This window comes from Hypanus sabinus, chromosome 2, assembly GCF_030144855.1.
Source record: "Hypanus sabinus isolate sHypSab1 chromosome 2, sHypSab1.hap1, whole genome shotgun sequence".
Taxonomy (NCBI): Eukaryota; Metazoa; Chordata; class Chondrichthyes; order Myliobatiformes; family Dasyatidae; genus Hypanus; species Hypanus sabinus.
In genome coordinates this window covers 19,429,585-19,453,940 of record NC_082707.1, presented here as the reverse complement: position 1 = coordinate 19,453,940, position 24,356 = coordinate 19,429,585, and the positions used below count along the sequence as shown (strand labels likewise).

At 42.6% G+C, this 24,356-nt stretch overlaps 1 protein-coding gene across 2 annotated transcripts; it reads right to left on the bottom strand.

Annotated features, from left to right (window-relative positions):
• Positions 1-294: 294 nt before the first annotated feature.
• LOC132404362 (succinate receptor 1-like) lies at positions 295-8,872 on the bottom strand. 2 transcript variants are annotated; one of them, XM_059988510.1, is made up of 3 exons: positions 8,778-8,872; positions 5,934-6,101; positions 295-2,135 (listed from the first exon to the last, which is right to left on the bottom strand). In XM_059988510.1, the coding sequence occupies exons 2-3, from the start codon at positions 5,961-5,963 to the stop codon at positions 1,107-1,109; spliced, it is 1,059 nt and encodes a 352-aa protein (XP_059844493.1). In that variant the 5' UTR covers positions 5,964-6,101; positions 8,778-8,872; the 3' UTR covers positions 295-1,106. The 2 variants fall into 2 exon arrangements, with proteins under 2 accessions (XP_059844493.1, XP_059844497.1); XM_059988514.1 differs by lacking the exons at positions 5,934-6,101; positions 8,778-8,872 and adding an exon at positions 5,113-5,247 and having other exon boundaries at positions 299-2,135.
• Between the last annotated feature and the right edge of the window lie 15,484 nt (positions 8,873-24,356).

Sequence of the window (24,356 nt, the reverse complement as noted above, 5' to 3'; positions counted from 1 at the left end):
AACTGCTGAGGGATCTCACAGGGTCCAGGCAGACAAACTGCTGAGGGATCTCACAGGGTCCAGGCAGACAAACTGCTGAGGGATCTCACAGGGTCCAGACAGACAAACTGCTGAGGGATCCCACAGGGTCCAGACAGACAAACTGCTGAGGGATCTCACAGGGTCCAGACAGACAAACTGCTGAGGGATCCCACAGGGTCCAGGCAGACAAACTGCTGAGGGATCTCACAGGGTCCAGGCAGACAAACTGCTGAGAGATCTCACAGGGTCCAGGCAGACAAACTGCTGAGGGATCCCACAGGGTCCAGACAGACAAACTGCTGAGAGATCTCACAGGGTCCAGACAGACAAACTGCTGAGGGATCCCACAGGGTCCAGACAGACAAACTGCTGAGAGATCTCACAGGGTCCAGACAGACAAACTGCTGAGGGATCTCACAGGGTCCAGACAGACAAACTGCTGGAAGATTCTTCCTCTAACCATCAGATTTCTGAATGGTCTACAAACCCTTGAACACCTCCTTGCTATTCCCTGTATTTTGCACTAATATTTCATTTTGTAGTTTACAGTGATTTTACATCTTTGCTCTGCACTGCTGCTGAAAAACAAGAAATTTCATATCCTATATGTCAGTAATCCTCCAAGAGGACTACAACCTTATCATTGGACTTGGAGACTTGTGTGCCTTAATGACCCAAAGAGTTCTGTTGTCTGGAGTCAGAGCGTTATGCTTTGGCTCTTGTTAAAGTCACCCATCCCAAACAGGTCAGGGGGTTGAGGCCCGACTAAGAATGGTCCACCGATCCTCCAGGTACAAGGGTTCAGCTCAGGGCTACTAAACCTGACTAGTAAAACAAAGTTATCTCAGAAACAGCGATGAAGAATCCTACTGTATCTATATGAGATAGTGTGGACAACAGAGATAGAAGACTTTCATTGCTGCCCTAAATGCCAGTGGTGTAAGGGGCAGTAAGTATTTAAAATGCCTGTCAAATTAAATCTGATTTTCATTCTGATACTGATACTGAAAGTGCTATTGATACTGATACTGATCCTGAGTCTGAATCTGAATCTGTTGCTTCTGGCTGTTGATACCTTTATTTTGTTACTGAGTTAATTCATCTGAGCCTTTTGTAAACCCAGAGGGTTGATCGATATTATTTTCTTTCTTATTTGAGAACCCAGGTTTTCTCAAGAAGAATTCTTGTACCTTGCCTATGACATTCTCCCTAAATTTGTCACCCACCATGAAGTAGAAAATCGGGTTTATGACTGAGTTGAGGAAAGCCACAGGCCTGGTGATGGTGTAAATGGCCTTCACGGTGGATTTACTGCACTCGGACATAGTCACACCTTTTAGTCGGGATATGATACGGACATTGCGCATGATGTGGTAAGGGGTAAAGAGCACGATAAAGATACTGATGGCCAAGATGACCATCCTGAGAGGTTTCTTCACCTGGATCTTGCTTCTTTCTTGCCTTATTTTCTTCAAGTTGCCTGAGATTCCGGTGTACATGTAAAGCATGATGCTCAGTGGGATGAGGAACCCAGCAAATGTCAGGTACATACTGTAAAGCAAATTCACCTTGGCATTTCCCGAACTGGCATAGTCAGAGCAAATATAGTTCTTATTGTCTGAGCTGTTGTGATTGTTGTGATCGTTGTGATCAAAAAAGATATGAATGGGAATTAATTCTAGTGTAACAAATACCCAGATGCCTATGCAAATAACAATGGCATTCTCCTTTTTCTGTATGAAGTGAAGCTTCAAGGGATTTTTCACTAGATGGTACCTATCCCAACTGATGAAAGTGAGGAACAGGATGCTTGCGTACATGTTAAAGTGGAGGATGTATTTATTTACTTGACAGGTGGGGACACTGTAATCCCACTGGTTGCCACTGCCATAATAGCATATCAACAGGGGAAGGGTGCAAGTGAATAGCAGGTCAGAGATGGACAGATTGAAAAGATAGATGTTGCAGCACTTCCACTCTTTCAGATTGAAGAGATAAAACCATATGACAATAAGGTTGCCTAGAAGTCCCAGAACAAACTGTATTCCATATACGGTTGGCAGGTAGTATCTCTCCAGCTCGGGGCTGATGTCCAAGCATCCATTGTGCATTGCCTAAAAGTTAAAAAGACGTTATTCAGTACAGGCACAGCAAAATCATGGAGAAGAGATAATAGCTTTTAAGAAACAGTTGTCACCTTCTAGACTGAATTATATGTGTCTCTGCTTGCTATTTCTCTAATTCGTTATTTAAACACTGTGTTTTCTTGGGATTGCTTTTACTCCACAGGAAGATTGTCATGACAGACAGTTGTGTCCAGTTCTTACTTGAATAATGCCACACTTGAATAATGCCCCTCACTCAACATCAGCAAAACCAAAGGGCTGATTATTGATCAGAAGAGAGGAGGGAGATTTTAATGCTGGTTGGATATTGCCACTACAGCAATCTCTCACTCAGCATCGGCAAAACCAAAGAGCTGATTATTGATCAGAAGAGAGGAGGGAGATTTTAATGCTGGTTGGATATTGCCACTACAGCAATCTCTCACTCAGCATCGGCAAAACCAAAGAGCTGATTATTGAGTATAAGAGGAAGAAACAGGAGGCCTACGAGCCAGTCTTCACTAGATAGTAGGAGGTGGAGAGGGTTGGGAACTTTAAGTCCTTAGTGTTACCCTGTCAGAGGATCTGTGCTGGGACAAGCACGTGAGTGGCACAATAATGCCTCTACTGCCTTGATGACTGTTGTCCGGTCTCACTTACATGCACTGTGATGAGGTGTTTTGTGAAGCTGGTAAGCATCTTCACAGGAGCCTTAGGTTCCACACCACCAGTTTCAGGAACAGTTGTTATCCATCAGCCATCAGTCTTCTGAAACAATGTGGATAACTTCACTCGCCTCAACTTTGAACTCGTTCTACAAACTATGGGCTCACTTTTAACAATGCTACAACTCGTGCTCTCAGTATTTATTTATTTATTTGTTTGTTTATTTATCTACTTATGCACAGGTTGTCTTCTTTCGCAAGTTGGTTGTCAGCCTGCCCACCATCCATGCACCTCTCCATACCCCTCTCCCCAACTGTTTCTTTGTGCCCACCTCTGTGGCAGTTCTGAGGATGAACACACCTGGTTAATGAGAAGTCAAAGGAGAATGGCCAGACTGGTTCAATCTGACACAACACCCAATCCAGCAGAGCCAATCCTCTAGTGGGCTCAACAACAAGCTGTTCTAAAGATTTAACCCTTAGACATTGTACAAATTCTCTCTCTTGAGGTATAGTCCTGGCTTGGTTTTCCCAATCCACTTCCATGTTAAAATCCCCAACAATTATCATAACATTGCCCTTCTGACACACCTTTTCTCTCTTCTGCTGTAATTTGTAATCCACATCCTGGCTGCTGTTTGAAGGCCTGTATACAACTGCCATTAGGGTCCTTTTACCCTTGCCATTTCTTATCTCAACCCATAGGGACTCTACACCTTCCAATCCTATGTCATCTCTTCCTAATGATTTAACATTGTTTTTTATACACAGGGCCACACCACTCCCTCTGCCTACTAACCTATATTTCGATACACCATGTATCCTTGGATGTTCGGCTCCCAATGGCAGCCATCCTTTCAGCAAATTTCAGAGATGGGCCAATTTATCTGACCCCCTTCTGCTCCTAAGTTCCAGGCTAACAGCATCACATTTTCCCCTACCCCAATTAAATGTTTTCCTAAATTTTCTACTCCTTCCCAGCGCTATGGTAAAGGAGATAGTGTTGTGATCACTATTCCGAAAATGCTCTTGCACCGTGAGATCTGACACCTGACCAGGTTCATTTCCCAATACCAGATCAAGTACATCCTCTCCACAGTTGGATTATCTACATCAGGAAACCTTCCTGAACACACCTAACAAACTCCAAACCATCTGACCCCCTTTCTCTAAGGAGATGCCAGTCAATATTAGGGAAGTTAAAATCTCCCATCACAACAACCCTATTATTATTGCACTCTTCCAGAATCTGCCTCCCTACCTGCTCCTCGATGTCTCTGTAACTATTGGGGCAGGGTCAATAAAAACTACCCAGTAGAGTTATTGCCCCCTTCCTGTTTCTGACTTCCATCCACAATGACTCAGTGGATAATCCCTCCATGACTACCTCCTTTTCTGCAGCCATGATACTATCCCTGATTAGCAGTGCCATATTCCCACCTCTTTTGCCTCCCTCCCTGTTCTTTCTGAAACATTGTTGTCCTGGAATATTCAGCAGCCATTCCTGCCCTTGAGTCATCCAAGTATCTGTAATGGCCACAATATCATTGCAGCTCCAGGAGAAAAAGATGCTGACTGTCTACTCTACAAATGTCTCTTACCATTTTGTGCAACTTGATGCTGAATATTTCTAAAGCAATGAAGATACAAGAGCCTGCAGATGCTGGAATCTGGAGCCACACACACAAACTGCTTGAGGAACTCAATGGGTTAGGCAGCATCTATGGAGCAGAGTGGACATCCCACTTTCCAGTTTGGCACCCTTCACCTGGACTGAAGGATAGAGGGGAGGCAGCCAGCATAGAGAGATGGAGGGAAGAAGTGAGGCAAGGACTGGTAGGCAGGTGACAACTGGATCCATATGAGCAGGGATGATAGGCAGATCAAAGGTTCAAAGGTCTACTTATTGTCAAAGCATGCACCCAGATACAACTCTGAGATTTGTCTTCTCCAGATGGCCACAAAGCAAAGAAACAATGTGAAAGCCATACAGAGAGAAACATCAAACATCCCCCCGCCGTAGAAAAAAGAACAGTATCCCAATCATCAACCCCCAAAACCAAACAGGGACTTTACCTCCAGAAAACAACCCCTACCCCGTACAAAAAACCAACAGAAAAATAAGCCCCGTCCCTGCGCACAACAAACAGAAAAGGAATGGGCGATAAGAGACGCAGAATATAAAAACCGGAAGTCTGGAAAAAGTCCACAGTGCATAAAAGCAATAGTTCAATCCATAAACACAGAACCACGATATCGTCCTACAATATCATCGACACTCATTGAAAGAGAAGGACACCACACAAAGCAGAGCGGTCTACCCGTCTGCCACGGTGAGCTAGACTGCGGAAGGCCACTCGCAGATTCCTTCTCCGGCAGCGATAAAAGGCAGGCCGTCAGCGCAGAAACTCTTGCTCGCCTTCTGCATTCACCTCTATGTCTCAACTTTCCTTGACATTTTAATCGGTGATTAATGAATGATTAAACGACAAAATGGGAGTTGAACATTTACTCGGGCCCCATCTCAAAGTTTCTTCGCATCAAGGCTGACTGAATATGTGCTCACTTCCAAGAATCTTCTCAGAGCCAGTAAAGCGCTGGATCACTCAAATAATCTCCAAACTGAAAATCATGGCTCTAGCAGCCCCAGAAACACATTTAAAGTTAAAAACACACACACACACACACACACACACACACACACATAAAGGAAGAAAATAAACTATTTACTTTTTACTTTTCTATCTGGTAGACATTGACCAAGGGAACGTTCTACACTCATAACACCTTGACCGAATGGAGAAATAAAAAGTGTAAATTTCGACAGAGACTGAACGTGATGAAATTTGGTAGGAGAGGAAGTTGGATCATGGAATCGAGGGAGGGAGGTGGGATGAGCAGTTGGGATTAATGGAGGAGGAGACAGTCTGAGACCAGTGTGAGGGTGATGGGCAGGTGGTGAAGGAGGGGAATGAGCTGCTGGGTATAGAAAGAACTAGATACATCAGGAGGAGAGAAGAAAGGGACAGAAGAGGAGCAGTGAACTAGAAGTTGGAGAATTCATTATTCATATCATTAGGTTGTGGACATGCAGGCAGAATATGAGGTGCTGTTTCTCTGTTTCCTGGCTATATTCACTTACCGTATTGGTGTGGTGCTTCTGCCCCTCCATGTCTGTGTAGTTGAGAACCGGCGGGCTACTGGATATTCTATACCTTGAGAAGTCCACTTGCCTTTACAGGAGAGGTGTTTGTCCTTGGAAGTGGGCTGCTTTTAATGTCTGGAAGGATGTGATGTTTCCTTTTGGAGCCTGAAATTTTAAAGAAGACCGGCTTATGTTCAGTGAGTTGGTAGCACTGCAGCGATGCAGATCCGGGGTGAGATGAGGGGTGATCTTGATGCACAACAGACCCTGAGGGGATCTGACAGGGTGAATATTGAGGTACTTTCAGAAGCAGGATATGGTTTCAAAATAAGGTTGAAGCAGAGTTACCTTAGGCTGCAAATACTGAAATCTGGAATAATAGACAAAAACCCTGTGAGTCAGGCACCGTCTATGGAGGGAAGTTGAGAGCTGATGCTTTGAATTATGAGACTCCATTATTTATTTATTTAGCCCTTCTGGATGAACGAGCCCATACTGCCTGGGGAAGAAAATACTAAGGCCTTATATTGTAATGGGCATTGAGGGGCTAATGATCTGTTTTAAAATGTGAATTCAAAGTTTACAATCAGTCAGCTGTAACTAATGTACTCTGTGTGACCGAAATGTGTCTCACAACCGAGATATAAAAATATCTGTGTCAGTACTTCTTCTGAGAATTTTCGTGTGTCTGCGGTTGAGGCAGCTTGTCTGTTTTTTTTTGAGAACTAATACTTAAGTAATATGTATAGCTGCTTAAGGGCATACTTTTGCTAATTCACTATTGGAATTGCTAGAGTTTCTCTTTCAGGTCTAAGTGCTTTTTGTCACGTCCGCTTGGGATATAAATGTGAGTGTAATCTTCTGTTGGGCAGAGTTGCGGAGTTCTGCTTTTAGGAGCCTGTGCTCTCCGCGAAATCATGTGACAATAAAGATCTCTGAAGCAGATACTCTCTGAGTCCGACTGATCTGTGTTACTCTTCCGCGACATTGCCCAATTACATCCATGTTAACAATAACCTACTAACCGGTACATCTTTGGAATGTGGGAGGAAACCGGAGCAGGAGGAAGGAAACCCATGCATTCACGGGGAGAATGTACAAACTCCTTACAGACAGCAGCGGGAATTGAACTCATGGAAGGTCATGGATCTCCAGAATCTACATTATGGTGGACTCCAGCTCATTAGAAACATTCATAATGGAGGTTGTTAGATTTTTTTTTAAAAATATTGTTGAATTAAAGGCTGTGGATCGTCTGTGAAACCTCTCCTCATTCTCCTTCACACCAGGGAATAAAGTCCTAACCTATTCAACCTTTCCCTATAACTCAGGTCCTTAAATCATGGCAAAATCTTTGTAACTTTTCTCTGCCCTCTTTCGATCTCATTGATATCTTTCCTGAAGGTAGATGACCAAAACTACTCACAATACTGTAAAACAGGCCTCTCTAATCTCTTATAAAGCTTCAACATAACATTTTTTTTAAAATTTTAGTGCTATAGCACAGAGTAGGTCCTTCTGACCTTACGAGCCATACCAACCAGCAACCTCTAACAAATGCGATTAACCTTAGCCTAATCATGGGCCAATTAACACTGACCAATTAAGCTTGCCAGTATATCTTTGGATAGTGGGGGGAAAACCAGAGCACCGGGGGAATAACCATGCATTCCACGGGGAGGATGTACAGGCTCCTTACAGAAGAGCACCAGAATAGATTCAGAACCCTGGAGTGTAATAGTATCACACTCACTATGGTGTCTAGCTTCAGTGCTTAATACTTCAATTTATGAAGGCCAATTTGCCAAAAAGCTCCTTAGTGCCCTCCCGCTCACCGTGTAGCTCCACCCAGGCTTGTCCTCCCAAAGTACGGCATCTCATCCTTGTCTGCATTAAAATCTACCTGCAGTTTTTTAGCCCAATTTTCCAATTGGTCCAGATCCCATAGCAAGCTTTGATAGCCTTACTCACCATCCACAATGCCCCCATTCTTGGTGTTATCCACAAACCTGCTGATCCAGTTTATTACTTTATCATCCAGATCATTGATATAAATGACAAACAACTACAGACCCAGCACTGGTCCCTATGCTATACCACTAGTCACAGGCCTCCGGTCAGAGAGGCAACCATCTACTACCACTCTCTGGCTTCTCCTGTGAAGCAAATGTTTAATCCAATGTACTACCTTCTAGTTTGTAATGGCCAGTGAGGCAAAAATCCTGTGCTGTGCAATTTTTTTGCCCAGTGACAATAACGTGTGCACATTCAATTTTATATACAGAAGTATTAATTTTAACAGCCAGCAAAATGCTATTAAAATGAACTTTGATCTCCTCTGGGTTTGATCATCTTCACTCTCATTCATTCACCTGCACTCTCACAAAACATACATAGCACGTCTTTAGTGGGTAATGAAAGGTTTTCTAGCTGGAGCTTTTGCATACCATTTGTATGTGATTTGCTTGCTAAATGATGCTTAAAAAAATCTAGTTTCCAAATATCACTCCACTTCTTCCCTCTTGCAAATTCTCCAGCAACTTTTGCATCACCACAATACACACAGGTATCACCAGATAAATATTTCTCACAGGTGCATGTCCTGACCATACAAGCTTTCAGTTTAGCAGCTTCTACTGCTTCATTAAGCCATTCCACTTCAAGTACACTAGCACCTCCCTTTCTTTCTTCCTAGGCCTCCCGTCCCATGATCTTTACCCTGCTCCAGCTGTGTATCCCTTTTGCCAATCAACTTTCAAGCTCTTAGCTTCATTCCACCCACTCCGGTCTTCTCCTATCATTTCCGATCTCCCCTCCCCCTCCCACTTTCAAATCTCTTACTGTCTCTTCTTTCAGTTAGTCCTGACGAAGGGTCTCGGCCTGAAACGTCGACAGCGCTTCTCCCTATAGATGCTGCCTGGCCTGCTGTGTTCCACCAGTTTTCTATGTGTGTTGCTTGAATTTCCAGCATCTGCAGATTTCCTCATGTTTGTGTAGTTAATATAAATATATACTTACTGTAAATGATTTACTTTTGTTTCTGCATTATCATGCATTACATGGTACTGCTATTGCTAAGTTAACAAATTTTGTGAGCCAAGCCGGTGATAGTAAACCTGATTTTGAAAACTGGCTATACAAAACCTGCCATGCAGGTTGATAACCAAAGCCATGTTGACTATTCCTGTCCACTTGCATTATCATTTCATAGGTTGTGATGAATATTATCATTTAAATAACCAGTGATTTGGGGTGGCATGGTAGCATAGCAGGTAGTGTAACGTCAGTGACCCAGTTTCAATCCTGCAGGAGTTGGTAGGTTCTTCTTGTGACCAGATGGGTTCCCTCCAAGTGTCCTGGTTTCTCCTACAGTCCAAAGATGGTTGGGCAAGTAGGTTAATTGGCCACATGGGTACAATTGGGCAGCATAGGCTTGTTCATCCAGAAAGGCCTGTTACTGCGTTCCATCTCCATATAAAAATAAATCACTTGAATACAAATGTGGGATTATTTACTGGCACAAGGTGAAAATTGATTAGCAGACCAGTGGTAGGAATGAATATTCTTTTCAAATTAGGGTGTGACTAACGGGGTGTCACAATGATTGGTGCTGCTCCGGCAAATCACAAAATACATTAATGTTTCTGAGTTTGTCAATATTATGAAACTGGGTGTGCTTGAGGCTTGTGAGGGTGATGTAGACTGGCTTTGCGAGTAAAAAATCTCAAGAGATCAGCAGTTTCTGAGACGCTCAAACCACCCCAGCTGGCACCAGCAATCTTTGACTAGCATGGTCAAAATCACTTCGATCACATTTGTTCCCCATTTTGGTCTGACCACAGGTGAACCTCTTGACCATGTATGCATGATGATAAGAAAGGCTGTCTCTGTAATATAGTCATACTGGAGCCTGCCGTAGAACAAAGGACCGTCCGGAAAATCCTTGTAATTCTGGACAATGTTTCTCACCCTCTGCATGCCACTTTGGCTGAACAGAGGAGCAATTTTAGTAATAGGCTAAGACAACTGCACTGCTCCAAACAATGCTGTATCAGGTCATCCTTACCCTAGGCATTTAGGCTCTATAATGAGTCAACCTACAACCAGGGAAGTGATGACGCCCTCCTGTTAGACCTGTTACTAACCTCTGTTCACCGAAGCTCGTTTAAGCTCTGTTTACCAAACCCTGCTAGCATGGACATCCAGTGCAAAACTGTACAATGCTACCATCACTTCTTACCTGGACAGTGTGAATATGTGCCCATTACTGTGTAATATTATGGTAATTCTTGTACCACCATCTTACCTGTGTCAACTATCTATCCGTCCATGCATTGAATTGCTGCCACTTGACTGGCTGATTAGATATTTGCTTTAATGAACAGTTGTACATGTGTACTTAATAAAATGGACACTGAGAACATTTCTAATATTTGCAAAGAGACTATGTTTTATCTGCCTCATCTTCAGATGAGTTGCAGTTTTTTGACAGTCTGTCTGCAACTAAAAGCTTCGGAAATAATTATTTTTGTTCTTTCCATTTAAAATCATCATCTCATGTCATTGCCCCAATTACTCTATGCATTCATCAATCACCAGCCTCTTTCACAATATGCAGCAGTAGCCAGCAGAAAGGGTGGTAGGTTTGAAGCTGCTAATGAGGCAAGCTTTCCTTCGAAAGGTTTTTCTTAGAAGTTCTCGTAGATTCAGCATGTCAGCAAAGACTTTGACAAAATTCTCTGGATGCACAACTGAGAATATGCTAACTGGTTGCATCATGGCCTGACATAGAACTGCAAATTCCAAGAATGGGGAAGCCTACAGAAAGTGGTAGACACCGCCTTGTCCATCACAGACAAAGCCCTCCCCACCATTGAGTACATTTACATGGAGCACAACAAGAAAACTGTATTCACCTTGAAAGACCTCCAGCGTCCAAGTCGTGCTCTTTTCTGACATCTACCATCAGGCAGGAGGCACAGAAGCCTTCATTTGCACATCGTCAGGTTCAAGAACAACTATTACCCTACAACCATCAGGATCCTGAATTGGTGTGAATAACCTCATTCAGCAATACTCTGAACTGATTCCACAACTCTTCATGGACCCTTTACAATTCATGTTCTGAGTATTATGTATATATTTGCACTATATATGTTCTTTTGCACGTTGGTTGTTTGTCACTGCTTGTCTGTTTATGTACAGTTATTCACATTTTTCCCTTAAAATTCCTGCAAGAAAATAAATATCAAGGCAGTATCAGATACTGCCTTTTAAACAATCTGGTAACGTGTACGTACATTGACAGTAAATTTACTTTGAACTTTCTGGGGTTACGGAGCAGCTCTTGAGTTTTTTGAGTGGAGCCAGAGAACGGTTCACAATGGGTTCACAATGAAAAAGTTTCAGATGAAACTCAAGCAATTTGGGATCGTAATGGAGTTTGACAGAGTAGTATTGACAGACACGCACATATCAATAGCATGTCACGGGGGTTACAACAAAAGCAAATGTTGTGTCTGTCAGGATCAGTAACAAATCAGATGTTTGATTGAGGTTTGAGCTGAAGAGGGTGTTCAGTTAGTGTTAAGAATGGGGTTAAGGGAAGACTGATGGTATTTATGAGGAAGGAACCAAGATAAAGGAAAAATGGACATTGACTGACTGCATTGGCCCAGCGAAAAAATAGGACTTGATATTCAGAAAAGTAGGGAATGTGTAAGCCGTGCACAGCAAAGAGAGACAGGGTAAAAGAAGGAATAACAGATTCATGAAATCATAGAGATATGCTGCACAGAAACAATCCCTTCAGCCCAACTCATTCATGCAGATCAATGTCAGCTAATGCAGTGTTACAACAGAGTCACAATAAATGGTAATGTATTGTTGCCATGGCTAAGTTCCTAAAATTGTTTTCATAGTGACTTGTGTGCAGTGTTGGCTCCATGGAACAAGTTTGCAATGAAATCTTTAGTGTTGCTATGGTGAAATTCTACTATGGCATACTGATTCACCATTTCTGTGGCGAACCACAGTGCGTGGTTACTATGGTGAAGAGTTTTGCTGGGCACCCTGGTACAGTTGCTAGGGTGAAACGTGATGTACTGTTGCCATGGTAAATTGATGTGATAATGTTCCTTGTGGCAAGGAATACCATGGTGCCAAGATGGTGCCTGTTTCTATCGCGCGTACAAGCTAAAGCTTCCTTAATTTAAAAGAGAGATAAGCCAGGTACCATAAACACAACACATTTTGCAGATGCTGTAAATCCAAAGGAACACACACGAAATGCTGGAGGAACTCAGCAGGTTAGGCAGTATCTACTTTGAACTATATACCTAAACTGTGTAATTCAATACCTAAAACTATAAGAGATGGAAACTCAGCTGACACCCATAAACACCAATGCACAAAAGATGCTGCATTTATCTAACATCTTTTTGTCTTTTATTTTCATGTTCATTGTTATTTTTATCTTCATGTTTGGACTTTATCCCATTGTAAAGCACTTTGAACGACACTGCATGAAAAGTGCTCTGTAAATAAGTTGAGTTATGACATTTCATGCGGAGACACTTCATCAGGACCTGATGCTGCCTGACCTGCTGAGTTCCTCCGGTACCTTGTGTGCGCTAAACCAGGTGTTGTGATCCATCTGTGAAGCAGAAGGAAGATAAGAATACTGAAATTAAATTGTAATGAGGTTTCTCTGACCTCCGGGATCCAAACATCAGTACAGACACCAAAACACTTAATACTCTCTACCCAGGTGCAACAGAAACACAAGAGTCCAACATTCATTACTATCAACCTCCTCAGGTTGGTGATTTTTGTCCAGAGATGATTGTCATTTTAAAATTGTTATAGAAACAAGATAAAACTAGTCTACAACATTGGGACAAATCCTAAATTGGGAGAAGTCTAATTTTGGTGGCATTAGATAGAAAGTTGCAAAGATTGTTAGAAAGTAAAGTAAGGTGTGGTAACCGGGAAGCTTTTGTGCGTCAGGTAAAATAAATACACAACAGTAGTCAAGCTCCAGTCTTCCCATACCTTAACCATGCCTATCTATGTCACTCATTCATGAGGGTACAGGAAGAATATGTCCAATGTTCTAGGGATGGCAGGCCATTAAGCCAGACATCAGTGGTGGGGAAGTGCTGGAGTGCATTCTGAGTGACGGGATTTATTCATATATGGAAAGACAAGGACTGATTAAGGATAGTCAGCAAGGCTTTAAACTTGGGAAAGAGACAACCAACAATCTACGTGGATTTTAATTGCCTTTGAAAAGATCTTGCTTGGTAGTACAGTCTGGAAAGAAAGGACACATGGGATCCAGGCAGGGATAGTTAATTAGAAACAAAAGAGGCTTCACGTCAGAATCAGAAGGCAGTGGTGGATGGCTGCTTTTCAGATTGGAGACCTGTAACCTATGGTGTATTGTGGGAATTAGAACTGACCCCTCTGTCATTTGTCATAGCCATTAAAGATTTCAATGGGAATGTGGGTATCATAATGCTTAAGTTTATAGGTGTCAGGGATGGTGGGGTGGAGATATGTCTCTACCAAGGAAGGTGTAAGTCGCCCTTCTCTCTGCTAGCCTATAGGTCACACTTGGGCAAAGTGTAGTACTGATCAGGGTTATGTGAAGCCATGGGAGCAGGTGGTGGATGGTTGTATGAGCAGCTGGTGCATATCGCAACTCCTGGTTAATGCAACTACTGACGCCAGGCAGACAATCTTGGAAGAGTATTGATAATGGCAGGGGCTACCCACCTTGTAAAGACACTGCCCGGAAGAAGACTGTGGCAAACCACTTCTACATTAAAAAGAATTGCTAAGAACATTGTTAAGGAGCAGGTGCCAGGGTCTGGGATGTTTCAGATCTCATCCATGATATCCTGCAGCGAGAGGGAGAACAGCCAGAGGTCATGGTACATATCGGCACCAATGACATAAGTAGGAAAAGGGAAGAGGTCCTGAAAACAGACTACAGGGAGTTAGGAAGGAAGTTGAGAAGCAGGACCGCAAAGGTAGTAATCTTAGGATTGCTGCCTGTGCCACGTGACAGTGAGAATAGGAATAGATGAGGGGAAGGATAAATGTGTGACTGAGGGATTGGAGCGGGGGGCAGGGATTCAGATTTCTGGATCATTGGGACATCTTTTGGGGCAGGTGTGACCTGTACAAAAAGGACAGGTTGCACCCGAATCCCAGGGAGACCAATATCCTGGCGGGGAGGTTTGGTAAGGCTACTGGGGAGAGTTTAAACTAGAATTGTTGGGGGGGGTGGGAACCAAACTGAAGAGACTGGGGAAGAGGCAGTTGACTCACCAATAGAGAAAGCTTGGAGGGAGGATAAGCAGGTGATAGACAGACCGACAGTTTGAGATTTGTCTATTTTAATGCAAGGAGTATTGTGAACAAAGTGGATGAGCGTAGAGCGTGGGTCAGTACTTGGAGCTATGATATGGTGGCCATTACAGAGACCTGGATGGCTCAGGGACAGGAATGGTTACTTGAAGGGCTGGGTTTTAAATGTTTAAGAAACGACAGGGGAGGAGGCAAAAGAGGTGGGGTGTGGCACTGTTGATCAGAGATAGTGTCACGGCTGCAGAAAAGGTGGACATCGTGGAGGGGCTGTCTATGGAGTCTCTGTGGGTGGAGATTACGAACAGGAAGGGGACAATAACTTTACTGGGTGTTTTTAATAGGCTGCCCAATAGTAACAGGGATATCGAGGAGCAGATAGGGAAACAGATCCTGGAGATGTAACAGTTTTCGTGATGGGAGATCTTATTTTCCCAAATATCAATTGGCATCTCCCTAGAGTAAGGGGTTTAGATGGGGTGGAGTTTGTTAGGCAAGTTCAGGAAGGTTTCTTGACACAATATGTAGATAAGCCTACAAGAGAAGAGACTGTACTTGATTTGGTATTGGGAAATGAATTTGGTCAAGTGCTAGGTCTCTCAGTGGGAGAGCATTTTGGAGATAGTGATCATAATTCTATCTCCTTTACAATATCTTTGGAGAGAGATGGAACAGATAAGTTAAAAATGTGTTTAGCTAGTGTAAGGGGAATTATGAGGCTATCAGGCAGGAACTTGGAAGCTTAAATTGGGAACAGATATTCTCAGGGAAGAAATGTGGCAAATATTTAGGGGATATTTGTGTGGAGTTCTGCATAGGTACATTCCTATGAGACAGGGAAATTATGATAGGGTACAGGAACTATGGTGTACAAAGGCTGTAGTAAATCTAGTCAAGAAGAAAAGAAAAGCTTACAAAAGGTTCAGAGAGCTAGGTAATTTCAGAGATCTAGAAGATTATAAGACTAACAGAAAGGAGCTTAAGAAGGAAATTAGGAGAGCCAGAAGGGGCCATGAGAAGGCCTCTGTGGGCAGGATTAAAGTAAAACCCAAGGCGTTCTACAAGTATGTGAGGAGCAAGAGGATAAGATGTGAAAGAATAGGACATATCAAGTGTGACAGTGGGAAAGTGTGCATGGAACCAGAGGAAATAGAAGAGGTACATAATGAATACTTTACTTCAGTATTCTCTACGAAAAAGGATTTTGGTGATTGTAGTGATGACTTGCAGTGGACTGAAAAGCTGGAGCATGTAGATATTAAGAAAGAGGATGTGCTGGAACTTTTAGATAGCATCAAGTTGGATAAGTTGCCAGGACCAGATGAGATGTACCCCAGACTACTGTGGGAGGTGAGGGAGAATATTGCTGAGCCTCTGGCGATTATCTTTGCATCATCAATGGGGATGGGAGAGGTTCTGGAGGATTGGAGGGTTGCAGATGTTCCCTTATTCAAGAAAGGGAGGAGAGATAACCCAAGAAATGATAGACCAGTGGGTCTTACTTCGGTGGTTGGTAAGTTGATGGAGAAGATCTTGAGAGGCAGGATTTATGAACATTCGGAGAGGTATAATATGACTAGGAATAGTCAGCATGGTTTTGTCAAGGGCAGGTCATGCCTTATGAGCCATTTTGAATTTTTTGAGGATGTGACTAAGCATGTTGATGAACATAGAGCAGAAGATGGAGGGTATATGGATTTCACCAAGGCATTTGATAAGGTACCCCATGCAAGGCTTATTGAGAAAGTAAGGAGGCATGGGATCCAAGGGGACATTGCTTTGCGGATCTAGAACTGGTTTGCCCACAGAAAGCAAAGAGTGGTTGCAGATGGATGGAGGTCGGTGACCAGTGATGTGCCTCAGGGATCTGTTCTGGGACCCTTACTCTTCATGATTTTTATAAATGACCTGGATGAGGAAATGGAGGGATGGGTTAGTAAGTTCACTGATGACCCAAAGGTTGGGGGTGTTGTGGATAGTGTAGAGGGCCCTCAGAGGTTACAGCAAGACATCAATAGGATGCAAAACTGGGCTGAGAAGTGGCAGATGGAGTTCAATCCAGGTAAGTGTGAAGTGGTGCACTTTGGTAGGTCAAATATGATGGCAGAATATAGTAATAATGGTAAGACTCTTGGCAGTGTCGAGGATCAGAGGGATCAGAGGGATCTTGGGACCTGAATCCATAGGATGCTTAAAGCAGCTGCGCAGGTTGATGGTGTATTGGCCTTCATCAATCATGGAATCGAATTTAGGAGCCGAGAGGTAATGTTGCAGCTATAGGAATAGATGAGGAGGAGGATAAATGCGTGGCTGAGGGATTGGAGCAGGGGGGCAGGGATTCAGACTTATGGATCATTGGGATGTCTTTTGGGGCAGGTGTGACCTGAACAAAAAGAACAAGTTGCACCTGTATCCCAGGGTGACCAATATCCTGGCGGGGAGGTTTGGCAAGGCTACCAGGGAGATTCAAACAAAAGGACATGAGTTGAGAGTTAGGGGGCAAAAGTTTAGGGGTAACACGAGGGGGAGCTTCTTTACTCAGAGAGTGGTAGCTGTGTGGAACGAGCTTCCAGTAGAAGTGGTAGACGCAGGTTCAATATTGTCATTTTAAAAAAATTGGATAGTTATATGGACAGGAAATGAATGGAGGGTTATGGGCTGAGTGATGGTCAGTGGGACTAGGTGAGAGAAAGCATTCAGCATGGACTAGAAGGGCTGAGATGGCCTGTTTCTGTGCTGTAATTGTCATATGGTTTATATGTTTTACAGATATATATAGGACTCTGGTCAGACCCCACTCGTAGTACTGTGCTCAGTTCTGGTTGTCTCACTAAGGGAAGGATGTAGAAACCATAGAAAGGGTGCAGAGGAGATTTACAAAGATGTTGCCTGGATCGGCGAGCATGCCTTATGAAGACAGGTTGAGTGAACTCGGCCTTTTCTCCTTAGAGCGACAGAGGTGACCTGATAGAGGTGTATAAGATGATGAGAGGCATTAATTGTGTGGCTAGTCAGAGGCTTTTTCCCAGGGTTGAAATGGCTGCCACAAGAGGACAGGTTTAAGGTGCTTGGGAGTAGGTACAGAGTAGATGTCAGGTGTAAGTGCTTTACGCAGAAAGTGGTGAGTGCATGGAATGGGTTGCCGGCAATGTTGGTGGAGGTGGATATGGTAGGGTCTTTTAAGAGACTTTTGGATAGGTGCATGGAGTTTAGAAAAATAGAGGGCTATGTGTAACCTTAGTAATTTCTAAGGTAGGGATAGGTTTGGCACAACTTTGTGGGCTGAAGGGCCTTTATTCTGCTGTAGGTTTTCTATGTTTCTATGTTTCTAACATCATACAATTCTGCACATAATGACGATGATGACAGTTGACAGTGAAATTTCTAATATAACAGACATTGAAGAAGTCTGCCTAAGTTTACAAAAGGACATTGATCAAATGGGAAAGGATGGCTGATGCAATATAGTTTGAGAAAGTGTGAAATGAAGCATTTTGGGAACTTAAATTAGGATAGTGGATGACAGGACCTTATGGAATTTTGTATATTAGAATGACTTTGGGCTGCGATTATGTATACTCTGTAGCCAATTTGTTAGATATAACTCTATACCTGCTCTAATATCTAATCTAATCATGTGGCAGCAGCTCAGTGTATAAAAACATGGAGACATTGTGAAGAGGTTCAGTTATTGTTTAGACCAAACATCAGAATGAGGAAGAAATGTGGTCTAAGTGGCTTTGATCACGGAATGATTGTTGGTGCCAGAAGGTGTTATCTGAGTATTTCAGGCACTTCTGATCTCCTGTGAGTTTCACACACAACAGTCTCTAGGGTTTACAGAGAATGGTGTGATAAACAAAACAAGAGCTGGAACATCATGCTACAGCTATTGATTGGACTACATCTGGAGTATTGAATGCAGTTGTGGTCACCATATCATAGAAAGGACGTAATTAAGGTAGAGAGAGTGCAGGAAAGATTTACAAGGACATTGCAGGGAATTGAAGGAATGTGTTATAGAGGAACTACGCACACAAAATGTTAGAGGAACACAGCTTGTCAGTCGGCATCTATGGAGAGGAATAAAGGGTTGACATTTCGGGCCAGGACAATTGACAGGACTGGAAAAGAGGGGGAAGCCAGAATAAATGGTCGGGGAGGGGAGGGAGTGCAAACTGGCAGGTGATAGGTAAAACCAGGTGAGGGGGTTATCGAGGAATGTTTTCCATGGAGAGAAGAAGGCTGAGGGTTGAGCTTACAGAAGGGCACAAATAAGGTGGATGATCACAGTCTTTTTCCCAGGTTAAAGGAGACTAAACCTAAAAAAAAATGCGAAAATTGCAGGGGGGAGATTTAAAGAAGATTTGAGAGAGGTTTTTCACTTAGAGGTGCATGGATGTAAGAGGAAGAGGCAGGTACGATTAGAATTTCTAGGGGATACTTGGACAGGTGCATGGATAGGAAATGTTTGAAGGGGTATGAGCTAAAGACAATCATGGGATTAGGTCTGATCATCATTTTGGTGAGTGTGAAAGAGCTTCATCTCTGGGATGAACAATAGTGCAAAATTCTAAGAATCTATAAATCTGTGACATATCACAGATAAGTGACAGCTTCCTTGTGACTGATTGCAAAACCACATCATGAATTAAAGGAAAAACTGGAGAAAATATTGCAGAAGTTCATGTTGCAATCTATTTAGTTGAGTAAATACTGTAAGTGATGATTATGAGAAGAGGAATAGGAGTAGGACAAAGCCCTGTGAACCAGCTCTGCTAATCATTGTGGATCATCTCACGTTTTCTATGTTGCAATCCACTTGTGACTGTTGCTTTCCAAAAATTTAACCACACTAGAGCAGGTGAGATAATGAGTACAGAGGACAGAGACTTCAGGGAATACAGGCAAGGCTGCTGTGTGAGTAGGAAGATACCAAATGGACATTGTGAGATGCACAGAACTAGAGTTTGTTAAATGGTGCAAGAGTGGATTGTGAGGATGTTCGATCAGGAGAGATATAAAGATTAGCTTTATTTGTCACATGTACATCAAAACATTGAAATATATAGTAAAATAGGTTGTTTATATAAACAATGAATACAATCTGAAAATACATTGGGGCAGCCCGCAAGTGTCACAATGCTTCTGGTGCCAACATAGTACGGTATGTCCACATCCTACTACCATAATCTATACATCTTCTAGAATGTGGGATGCAGGAGCATCCAAAGGAAGCACAGGCAGTTACTTGGAGGGTGCACAAACTCCTTACAGATAGAGACTGGAATTGAATCACTGGCTCTCAAGTTGACTTGTCCACTGAAAATGCAATCCTTCTGAATTTAGTGTCACCAGAAAACCCTCAAACAGGATGTTTAGTCTCACAGTCAAACCACTGATTGCAGGGGCCTGAGCACTGATCCTTGCAGTGCTCATTAATTATGGTCAACCACCTTGGGAGATTCACTTCAAACCCACACTTTGATTTCTGTCCATTAATTCTCAGTTAACCTCAGGTTATTACCTCCCATTCTAGTGCTCTACCTTTGTTACGCAACCTACGTGAAACCCCATCAAAAACCGTCCGAAAATTTAAAAGATTTTACCTTGCCTATTCAGAAGTTACATCGTCAAAGAATTCCGTTCATAAATCCATGATAACTGCGCTCAATAGTATTTTTCTTCTGAAGGCACTTTGTTACTATATCTTTCATTGTATATTTCAACTTATACCCCGACATTCATGTGAGGAAATAAATTTGTTCCCCATTTTCCTTCCTCTATTCAATTTAAAATAATGAGGTCACATTTTCCACTCTCCAACCTGTAAGCAGAACTGCAGGATCTAGAGAACATCAGAACTCTATAGACACCCCTTTCAAAACTCTGGGATGCTGATCATCGGCTCCTTGGGATATATCATTTTCCAAACCCACTAACTCTTTCTTACTAGTTCATGAAAAATGATTATTTCCTTCTGTTCCTCACTTTCACTGACCTTTGTTAGTTACCACACTCAGTGGCCACTTTATTAGGTAGTACACCTGCTCGTTAATGCAAATATCTAATCAGCCAATGTGGCAGCAACTTAGGGCATAAAAGCATGCAGACATGGTCAAGTTGATGTTCAGACCAAATGTCAGAATGGGGAAATAACTGTGATCTAAGTGACATTGTCTGTGGAACGATTGATGGCGCTAGATGGTGTGATTTGAGTACCTCAGAAGCTGCTGATCCCCTGGGATTTTCACGCAAACCAGTCTCTAGAGCACACAGAGAATGTGTGAAAAACTAAACAAAAACATTGAGTGACTGGCAGTTCTGTGGGTGAGAGTGCTTTGTTAACGAGAGAGATCAGAGGAGAATGGCCGCACTGGTTCAAGCTGACAGGAAAGCGACAGAAACTTAAATAACCTGTCGTTACAACACCATTGAAAAAGTGAATGGGCTACTGCAGCAAAAGACCAGAAACCTACACTCAGTGACCACATTATTAGTACTGCAGCATAAAGAGTGCTTTGGAAAGTGAATTATTTTCTTTCAATAGTCACCTCTTTCAAATCTCTGGGGTATATATTATCAGTTCTTTAGATTATATATCCCATTCATTGGAGTTTATGAATAATAATTATTTCCTTTAATTCCTATTTTCACTTTCTATGGTTCTTTAATATTTCTGTTTTCCATGAAGCTACAGTACATACAAGACTGTTGTTTAATTCCTTCACCATTTAATCACTTCCCATTATATTCTCCTGGCTCTGTACGGTGCCACAATTTTTATATACCAATAAAATCTCCTAAGCATTTAGTTTTATGCTTCTTGGCAGTCTACACTCAAATTATTTTTGCCTTTCTTTAATCTCTTAATTCGTCCTACTTTGCTGAGTTCTAAAATGCTCCAAAGCATCAGGCTTACTGCAGTTTGTGACATCTTTATATGCTCCTTCTTATAACCATAGTTTGGTTACAGAGGAAAGGAGGCCACTCATCCCATTACATTAGTGCTAGCTCAATACAGCTGGTACCATAATCCCACCCTCTTCCAAAACCTTGCAATTATTTTCCATAAGACAAATGAAGGAGCTGAATTAAGCCTTTCCACCCTTTGAGTCTGCTCTGCCATTGCATCATTTGTTATTCTTCTCAATCCCATTCTCCTGTCTTCACTCCACAACCTTTGCCATCCTTACTAATGAAGAACCTATCAACCTCCACTTTAAATATACCCAATGACAAGGCCTCCATAGCTGTCTGTGGCAAGGAATTCCACAGATTAAACACCCTCTGGCTAAAGAAATTCATCCTCATCTCTGTTCAAAAGGGATGTTCCTGTATTCTGTGGCTGTGTTGTCTGGTCCTAGATTCCTCTACTATAGGAAACATTCTCCCCATGTCTACTCATTCCAGGCCTTTCAATATTTGATAGGTTTTGATAAAATACAATCCCACTCATTACTCTAAACTCCACCAAGTACAGGCTCAGAACCATCAAACACGTCTCAAACATTATCCTTTTCATTTCTGTGAACCTCTTCCGGACTCTCTCCAATGCCAGCACAATCGCTCTTAGATAGGGGACCCAAAACTGTTCATAGCACTAGGTTCAATCTGACCAACACTTTGCAAAGCCTCAGCAATACACCCTTGCTTTCATGTACTGTACTGATCTCTTAAGAATCTTACAGATAAATTGAACTATTTTGTTCACTGTCAGAAATGGACCAATCAGAGAATGAGATATACTTACAACCAGTCAAGACATACTTGCAACTTGGTAACGGTCCCTGGGAGAAGCAGACTGCTTGTCGAGACCAGTTCTTGCCGAACATTGGTCTCAGCATCACATTGTATCTGAGAAAATATTAAGACAGGAAGAGGCAAGAGGAAATACTGGTGATGAAACTTGAGATAATTTGTTTTCTGTTTACTGACAAAGCCATCCCTCTGCAGGAAAACTGCCTAAATTCTTATCACTTACTCACACTTGATGCACAGTAAGAGTCATCAGACTGGTCCCTCCCCAAGGAGGGCTCAAAACAAAGTGTAGGAGGAAGTTCCTCTATTCAAAAGTCAATAGATTGTAAATCTTGAATAAGCCATTAGCTCTTCATCTGTAATGTGTCTGTCAACAAAGTTAAGGGGCTCATTGGTTGTACCTCAATGAAAGGGGCACAAGTAGAGACTATTTTGCAGAACACCTATGCCCATAGCTATCATGGGCTGCAAGTTGCAGACAATTTCAGAGCATCAGCAGTGGTTTCCTTTGGCAGAGTTGATTTGCCTTCCATCGGGAAGAAGACACAAAAGAGTGCGTGCTCTTTTAGTTGAGGGTGTGTACTGCCGGGCTGTTGATTACCCGCACCAATTCTCATAGATGCACCGAAAACAAGCACCCTATCTGGATATATCACAGCAACTACTCTGCCAAAGCTGCAAGTAATTGCAAAAAGTCAGGCCATCGTGAAAGCCAGCCATTCCTCCATTGACTCTGTCTCCACTTCCCATTGCCTTGGAAAAGGCTCCGTAGGACAGATGATGCAAAAGCATGAATAATAAATATTTCTCAGACTTCCAGCTGGGTACAGATATCAATGGGTACAGATATTTCAATGACAAACTCTGCCATCTTCATCAGGGATCATGTCTAATCCGGGGGTATATATAGCCCTGCCATCCGCTTTTCCTGATTAGTTAGTCCTTATCCTGTCAGCTTCCAAAAATTTCCAACGGGATCAATAAAGTATTATAATTATTCTTGTTGTTGTTGTTGTTGTTAATGTTTAAAATTGAATTCCAGTTCTTACTTACAGCAAGACCTTCATTGATGTTAAAATTCTTTTTCTTTAGTTTTACTTCAATGGCTTCCTGCACCAGACTGTCCCAAAAACCACTGGCATGACACAGTAGTTTTGTACCATCAAAGTCAACCCTATGGTCAATGCAAAAGCCCATGGAATTACGGGAAAGTTACATACATGGATAGAGCATTGGCTGATTGGCAGGAAACCGAGAGTGGGAAGAAAGGGATTCCATTCTGATTGGCTGCCAGTTACCAGTGGTGTTCCACAGGAGTCCGTGTTGGGGGCCGCTTATTTTTACGTTGTACATCAACAATTCGAATTATGGAATAGATGGCTTTGTGGCTAAGTTTGCTGATGATACAAAGATAGGTGGAGAGGCCGGTAATGCTCAGGAAACAGAGAGTCTGCAGAGAGAATTGGATAGATTGGGAGAATGGGCAAATAAGTGGCAAATGAATTACAATGTCGGAAAGTGAATGGTCATGCACTTTTGTAGAAGAAATAAATGAGCGGACAATTATTTAAATAGGGAGCGAATTCAAAGTTCTGAGATGCAACGGGAATTGGGAGTCCTTGTGCAGGATACCCTTAAGGTTAACCTCCAGGTTGAGTCGGTGGTGAAGAAGGCAAATGCAATGTTGGCATTCATTTCTAGAGGAACAGAGTATAGGAGCAGGGATGTGATGTTGAGGCTCTATAAGGCACTGGTAAGACCTCACTTGGAGTACTGTGTGCAGTTTTGGGCTCCTTTTTTAAGAAATGATGTGTTTGGAGAGGATTCAGAGAAGATTCACTAGAATGATTCCGGGAATGAGAGAGAGTCTAGTATGAGAGGATATGACTTGAGGATTGCAGGGCATCCATTCAGAACAGAGATGTGAAGAAATGTTTTTAGCCAGAAGGTGGTGAATCTGGGGAATTTGTCCAAGGGCAGCAGTGGAGGCCAAGTCATTGGGTGTGTTTAAGGCAGAGACTGATAGGTATCTGAGTAGCCAGGGCATCAAAGGTTATAGTGAGAAGGCAGGGGAATGGGACTAACTGGGAGAATGGATCAGCTCATGATAAAATGGTCCGAATGGCCAACTTCTACTCCTTTGTCTAATGGTCTAAAACATGACTGAAGGACAGGCTTTTTCCCAGGGCTGAAATGGTTAACACGATTTTGTTAATGGCACAGTTTTAAGGTACTTGGAAGTAAGTACAGAGGAGATGTCAGGGTTAAGTTTTTTACATAGTGAGT